Consider the following 8,165-nt stretch of genomic DNA (forward strand, 5'->3'; position numbering starts at 1 on the left):
TAACCTAGAAAAGCAATTAACGGGAAATCAGAAACTGGATGCAGATTGAACTAACCTCAAAGAGTAATTAACAGGAGATTGGAACCTGGATGCAAATGCAATGAACTAATCTCAAAGACTAATTAACGAAATATTAAAAACTTGATGCAACTGTACTGAATTAACCTTAATAGATAACTAACTGGAAATCATAAATAAGTAGATGCAATTGCACTAAACTAGCCTCAAATAATAATTAACGGGAAATTGGAAACTTGATGCAATTGCATTGAACTAACCTCAAAGAATAATTAATGAGAAATTGGAAACTGGATGCAACGTACTACATTAAACTAATCTCAAAGAATAATTAATGGAAAATAAAAAAACTTGATGCAAATGCATTGAACTAATAATCCTAAAACATATTTGTATCATATGTAGGGGAAATAAATGTCTTAACAAATATAGTTTTGCATTTTAAATAGTGTTTATTATAATTATTTTATTGTAATTGGGAATGTCTTGCTATTCAAGTAGCTTCAATATTATTTTCGTCATATTGGGCATTCTCACAAAGCTTCAATCAAACTTCTATTATTAAACCTAACAATAAAAAGAATTCGATGAGTTTTATCAAGGCTTGGTGCTTCCTTTTTATAGAGAGTGGTCAAGAAATTTAAATGAGTAATTAATATAATTTTCATATCTCATAGCTATGCATAGTTGCTAATATTTTTTAGAATAATTTAATATAATGACACCCGTTCGTAGGACACGTTCATGTGAAAAATCTTTTCAAGTGGGAGTAGTGTATTCTTTGAGGATATGGAAACAATCAATCTGTTTTAGTGATTTGTACACATTACGTAAGCCGAATGGTGATGATTTACCGCTAAATCACCATAAATCTAATAAAACTATTATACAAGCTAGATCGAGTTTAAAATAATTTTATTTCAAAATTACGGATTAGTATTCTAAACCACAATGTGAAGAGGCTATCTCAATTTGATCCCTTTGTTTCCAAGTACTTATGCACTATAATCGTTGCTCATTAACGTATTTCGGTTTATTTTCAATAAAAATATTTTTTTATTCGAAAATTTGCCGCTAAATCACCATAAATCTAAGAAAACTATTATACAAGCTAGATAGAGTTTAAGATAATTCTATTTGAAAATTACGGATTAATATCCTAAACCACAAAGTGAAGAGACTATCTTAATTTGATCCCTTAGTTTCCAAGTACTTATGCACCATAATCACTGGTCATTAACGTATTTATATTTATTTTTAATAAAAATATATTCTAATTCGAAAATTTGTGTGAGACATTTTGTAAAGCCTTTTCAGCACACAAAATATTTAATAGATCCCGAGCGTATGCCCGGGTCCAAAATCTAGTGGACACTAAAGCCGAAGCCCAGCCCAACTCCAAACCTGATTTTTCTAATAGGATTTTGGTGTGAAATGTATACCAAATTTGTATAGGATTTTCAAATTTTCAGTTCAAACAGGGGAACTAATTATGTATTTCAATCAAAGATTTGACTAAAAAGAAGATACCTGAGTATTGCAAAATGATTTGGTTTTACAAAACAAGGTGCTAAGTGCTAACCCATGGTTTATTCGAAAGTCAAGGTAAAACAACACGTTTAAACAAAGTATTGTGAGCATGTATAAGTAGAAGGAAAGTATTAACCATGCTACACGCATGATTATAATTCTACACATCCTATTAGTTCTCAAGCCTCAACATAAACAGACAGCAAAAAACATCCCCCACACATACAATCAAGCGTTCTTGCAATGGCACGTTGGATCATACCAGAGGTTTGCACAACTATTGACACTAAATATGTTTCGTTTCTCTTTTGTGTCAAGTTGAACCATGTCACGACTACGCGAACACAATCATCATCCCGTAGAATGTATATGTATAGTTAGAGCCTTATAAACGAGCTTCCATGTTTGGATTGTCACTATTTTCAGCAAAGATAGCTTTGGTACTTTCTTGTCCGTAAAAATGAAACTGGTTTCCTCTAACATAAAATTATGAATCCTCAGGTTTATCCACTCATGGCTGCTATGACCTTTGTAATAGGAATGTGCGGCTTCCAACTAACAAGGAACATGCTGTTGAATCCAGATGTCAGGTGAGAATCATTCAGTACCTGTCAACTGTGAGACTTAAATTTAGTGCTCTGAGTAGTACTAGATGGCCCTCCTCACTTTTGCATTTTGCAGAATCAACAAAGCTCACAGAACAAGTGCTGTACTCGACAACAAAGAGGAAGGGGAAAAATATGCAGAACATGGACTCCGTAAATTCCTCCGTCAGCGTCCTAAAGAGATCATGCCTACCATTAACCAGTTCTTTTCTGGCGAAAAATAAATAAATTTCAACTGCATTACCGTTATCATGCATAACTGGTGCTCTATCTAATCATGTAAAGCGATCAGCTGTGAAGGAATTGTGTGCATGTTCATGACTGTTTTCTATAAATAACAATGAGTTTTCGCCTTAATTGTGGCGCAAAAATATTATTCTGGAAATACAAAATTGCAATGCTTCATTTCTTACGCAAATATAGCACACCAGCTACCACAGAGACGCCAACTATCGCCACAGTTACAACCCAATATTGCGAAGTCATGTTCATTAAAACTTCCGTGAAATTCGTTTTCTTTTCTTCTAAAGTTTCCGTTTCTGGGGTTGTAGGAGTTGGATCCAACTCTCCAATGCAAAACTCTTGCATGAGCTGTATGGCATCTCTGCTGTGACCCGCATCGTTGAAATCCTCAGTGGCATCTCTCCCTAGAAGAATATGAAAAATATCAGGTAAATGGTTTGATATTTTACCAAAATACCGCAGCATTTTCCAATAAATGATTGATTCCGTGGAGCTTGGTTGAATTTTAACATTACCTAGAAAAATGATCAATTGGGAGCAGAAAGGAAACGATAATTACCTGTTGAGTTAAGTAGGACGTCATCCCCACCTGGGTGCTCATCCAGATAAGTTGTTACATCATAAACCTTCAACAAATAAACAAACGAATCAGTGGAGATTATGAAGGAATGGCCATTTGAGACGAACTTTCATGTTCAATAGAGAATGAAAATAAATGATTATTCTCGAGTCCATTTTATGAGAATCCATTTTAGTGCCAATAATTGATTATGATTCTCATAATCGATTTTGGATATAAAAAAATGTGTTTGGTAAAAATATTTAGAAACTATTATCTCATTCTCAAAATTAGATAATCTATTAAAACATAAACAAAAAAAAACTAGCTTACATAATGAGAAATAAAAATTGTGGAGCTTTTCTCTTGCCTTATTTCATTCTCTTTTGTTTTTGGCAATTTTCTCTTTCCATTTCATTAGTGAGTAAATCAAACAATCATTTCGAGTTTGGTTGTTTGGTATTATTTCTTTGATAATGGCTTATGTCAAAATCATTTAAGTAAGAATTCGTTTTAAAAACAAAACTCATTATACTTAAAATGGTTACCAAACGGCCCCTGAATGAACCTTAATATTTATTCTTTTAAAACCAGTTATTTTAGATTAGTCAAGATTCAAGAAATGCGAAAACCTTTTTATTTTGCCTACCCAAAATAAAAACAAAAAATATATAAAAATAATTAAATAGGGAAGATGAGCCCCAAAAACACGAGAAGATACTTGATCAGCAAACTGTAGCAAACAAGAAGTCAAAATGATAATGAATTATCTCCCCCACCTTAACTTGGACATCTTAAAAGGAAAACCATTTACAATGTGTATAACGGTCCATTTTACATACTTGTCATTGAAGTATAGACAGTGTTTCATATGTTGACATATAGTGATAAAGGACAGATGAGACATCTAGTTCTACAGCCCACCAGAAAGGGCCTTGACATATGGGAGAACCGAATCGTGGATTCAGTACGTTTAAACAGGTGAGATTCTTCAGCTGCAAAAAATCCTCATCAAAAGACCCCTTATATTTCTAGAGGGATTATTTCATTTGTTCCAGTCGATATGATTCGAAAGAGATTAGGTCTCACATTTTAGTGTGTCTGTGACTGTGTCAATGTGACTCAAACATTGATCCAGCTTAATAAGGATTTAGGTATGTTCATGACCGGTTTGGATGTAAGTTACATGAGGACTGATAAATTACTACCATTTCACAAACTAGTGGCAATGTAAACATGAGTACTCAGTAAGGGTTTTAACCCTCTCGATTTTTTCTGTCTGTGTTTTGAAATTCTGTGCCTAGGACCTTGTCTGATGTCTTCCTATATCCTATAGTCTAGACTCTAGACCAATTAGTTTCAAGGAAACTTCTCTTAGAGTTAGTAGTCTTATATTTTTCAGTTAACAACTCATTGGGAATTTAGACCCTGTCTCCCACAGCCATTGCAAATTCTACACTGGAGACTTTTTATTTCCATCGATTCTAGTCTATAGGTGATGAATAAGATTCAAGAAGACTTCCAAGTTGTCAGTCTTGCAGTGACTGGAATGTTAGGAAAGACATGTCAGGTCTCAAACATAAAGTCAATACACATGAAAACTTTCTTCCATTTGAACTGTGGCTAATTATCAGTTCTATGGGAACATTTTCAAAATGCTACCTCCAAGCAAAACAGAAAACTACCAGTTCTGATCACAAGATTCTTTTTCTTCGCTTTACTTATTAAGATACCAGTGCAAGACATAATATTGTTCACTAAGGATCCTTTCTTTGCAAAATATAATTACAATAAACTTCATTTGATCAGAACCACCACAACTACTGCATATTCATAACCAAACTACGCGTCCCAACCTCAATTAATCGATTTCCAAAATGCCATTTGCCGACTTATATACTCTTCTCGGTATGCTTAGTTCTTATAACTACAACGCAAAAACAAAACAAAATCACAAGCGTTTTCTTTCTTCCCCTTTATTTTTCGTTTTTTTTTTTTCACTTAGCACCAGTACAAGACATTTAATTATTTCACAGATTATAACATCAATAAAGCTCAATGGAGCATAATACCACCAAAAACAGTTGTATCTGTATCTTAAGCCTAATCCATTTCAATATTCCTCCTGTTCTCTGAAACTACACATTTAGCACTATCTAATCTTAATGAATGATGGGGTTGCACATACACTGGCTCCCTACGAGACAACGTTGTACCTATTAAACATTGACATGGCATTTTACTAGAAAATGCTGTTTCGAGACATGTTGGGCAATGGGCACCAAAAGTCGGTAGGGCCAACATGTGAAGATTCTATATCAACAAAGTGATTACTGGAGAGGGAGTCTCAAGTTAGGGTCTTCTTCAAATCCTATGGGAAAGATAAAGGGTTTCCAAACTATTTTTTTGCCTGAAGCATAAACAATCAATATTTACAAATCAACCTCTCAGATCAAACTCTCGGATAAGAGAGTCCTGAGAGAATACAAAAACCCAAAAGCTCTCTCCTCAAATTCCTTCCATTTCTTACACCAAAGAAATATCAACCATTTGATGTCAAAAATTATCCGACATGGTCCCTCACCTCAACACTACTCCTACATAGCTCCAACCAAATGCCACAAACTATTGTGAAGGAAGTGATGCTCCACTCATAGACCGTGTGGGGAAATAAATTGGACCACATCAAAATGTAAGTGCAAGTAGAAAATGTTAATTTAACTTTACAAACATAATTGCACAGCCATGTTCGGGTTTTGGGTGTTTCACAATCTGTGTCCCACACCAGATACCGGTCCGGATACTGACACTTGTACCGTTCCATAACAATAAATTCACTTGCCTAACTATTGGAATCACGAATAAGATGAAGCATCAACTTATGCAACATTGCAGCTCCAGAGAAACAGGTCACATCCCAAGCATAATTGTCTAATGGGATCACTTGTCTAATACAAGCATGCTGTTATATACCTGATCATAAATGATTAGAAACCAATAGGGTCATGGCTTTCTTAATGTACCTATCCTGTCTTCTTGTACTAATTTGTCTAGATATAATGAAAGCATAACTGAACCATTTTGGAGGGGAAGCGAGGTTGGTTTGTTATTCTACATGATTTATCATGAATACATGAATATAAATGGGAAAGAATAGTTCTGCACGCATGATATTTTGTTTATTGGCACAACTGATTTTGATTATCTAGCCCCTAAACCCTTAAGCCCACCCCCCCTCCCCCTCCCTCCCTGAATGTGCGAATTGAACCCAAGTTCTTTGTGCCCAACCCTCCAAGTCTAAAGGAGACCTTAATCAGATAGTGAAGATAGAAATACAACAACAATGCTTATAGCACAGTGATGTTTAAACAAAACAACTATAGGGAGGTCTCTTGGGATGGGAGAGACAAAATCATCTGTCTTGGTCTGTCCCCCAATCTCCATCTTCCACACTCAATTCCTCATCTTACCAACTGAAACCTTCATCTTCCATCCTCAAATTTTCATATTCTCAATTCCCTTCTTCCAGATTTTGTGTGGTTCTGGTCCTATTCCTCGATTGCGGTATTCTAGTATATATATACCACCAAAGGCATGTTATAGGTTAACTATCTATTTCAAACTCTAGCCTGCTCGCTTCAAGATACTCTTGGAGCAAATGATTTCACTTGAACTGAATTGCAGAAGACCCACTTGTCAAATTTGAAGTATAAAAGATCTACTATAAAAATTCAATGAATATCTAAAAAAAAACAATGCCAATCTACATAAACACTAATAAGGAAAATAAAGAGGGAAATTACCTTTCCATCAATTACGACCCAACAGTCATCTCGTGTGTTGTGCTCTCCGGCTTCTTTTAGGTTGTACAGTTTTGTCAGAGTTGGCATATTTTTCTTCCGCCGTTTTTTTAACGTGGATGATGAATCTCTTACTCCTTGCCCTTTTTGTTTACTGTCTTGTGCTACAAAGTACAAACTAAAAAATTAACAAGGTTTCGTATTATATAGGGGCTTCGAGTTCCATTATTCAACAACTTCCCACTCAAGTCAAAAAAAGACAAGGGTAGGCCGAAGATTTTCCCAATAGCCTCTAAGGCCCAATTAATACAACAAGTATTGGGCTGAAAGCCCATTTTTGCACCCAGCAACATCAAAATCCAGGCAGTGGAAGTTTAACCAACTAGTTTGCCCTCACCAACTTTTTCAAAATACTCTTAATACTTTTTGCCCCTAAACTATAGCAATTATTACAATGATATAAAACCAATTATCTTGTAATTTAAGATGCAAAATAGAGTCAGAATCGTCTAAATAGCTTGTATTATTAGAGACAACTCAATTAAGAAGTTGGTCCTCGCCCCACTAATAAAGTCAGCTTTATCCTTATAATATGTTACTTTTTAGCTCCTAAAATATAATAAATATTACAATTGCATTTAGCCGACTCTATTGTAATTTAAAAATAGAAACTGGGAACAAAACCGTCCGAAGTGGTGCGAACGGATTTGCCACGCCCAAATGGCTCACTGCATTGATAGATAATGATTAAAAAGCCCAAAGTCCACTAATGTATGTATTGTAATTGTTGTACCAAATGTTGGTCCATAAATGTATTGGTCTATTAACTAATGTATGTATTGTAATTGTTGTACTAAAGGTTGGTCCATGAATGTATTGGTCTATTATCACCATTAGGGGCAGAGAATACAATGTTTATAAAGTGCGAATTCAACCAAACATTTATTAAATGGTAAAAGTCCATTTATTATTCTTGGAGATCTTGTTAGTTTTTCTTACACATATTGGCTTATGATTGCTTCCTCATTATAAACATGAAGATGTTCCTTGTACTCAAACCATGTAACAATATAAAGAAGAGAAAAATCTCACAACAAACATTACATTATGATCACCATAAGGTTTGTGTATTAGCCATATAGGTGCTTAGCTCATATCCCTATTATAGCTAATAACCAAATTCAAATTATCAAATGTGCACCACACCTCTCAAACTTAATGGAACATAACTTCCATATGCTCCCTTGAGGTCTAAGATTATGTTAAAAAATTTAGTTGCTTGTTGTCGAAGATGCAGAGTTTTCGTGTTCTCACACACCACTGCACCTTCTGCAAACCGAAACACAACAAATTGCATATGGCTTGAAGAGATCATTTTTGCCCATGCTATGAGCTACTCCTGAATTTTGT

At 34.7% G+C, this 8,165-nt stretch overlaps 2 protein-coding genes across 2 annotated transcripts; one reads left to right on the forward strand and one right to left on the reverse strand.

The window, feature by feature from the left end:
• The first annotated feature begins 1,658 nt into the window (after window positions 1-1,658).
• On the forward strand, window positions 1,659-2,529 carry LOC147488421 (B12D protein). Its single transcript, XM_086573015.1, has 3 exons — window positions 1,659-1,815; window positions 2,050-2,138; window positions 2,230-2,529. The coding sequence occupies exons 1-3, from the start codon at window positions 1,792-1,794 to the stop codon at window positions 2,375-2,377; spliced, it is 261 nt and encodes an 86-aa protein (XP_086429141.1). The 5' UTR covers window positions 1,659-1,791; the 3' UTR covers window positions 2,378-2,529.
• On the reverse strand, window positions 2,447-7,016 carry LOC147488422 (cytochrome b5). Its single transcript, XM_086573014.1, has 3 exons — window positions 6,759-7,016; window positions 2,956-3,022; window positions 2,447-2,800 (listed from the first exon to the last, which is right to left on the reverse strand). Exons 1-3 carry the CDS (start codon window positions 6,843-6,845, stop codon window positions 2,556-2,558), a joined length of 399 nt encoding a protein of 132 aa, XP_086429140.1. The 5' UTR covers window positions 6,846-7,016; the 3' UTR covers window positions 2,447-2,555.
• Window positions 7,017-8,165: the final 1,149 nt, after the last annotated feature.

This window comes from Coptis chinensis, chromosome 7 (assembly GCF_015680905.1).
Source record: "Coptis chinensis isolate HL-2020 chromosome 7, ASM1568090v1, whole genome shotgun sequence".
NCBI classification, from domain to species: domain Eukaryota; kingdom Viridiplantae; phylum Streptophyta; class Magnoliopsida; order Ranunculales; family Ranunculaceae; genus Coptis; species Coptis chinensis.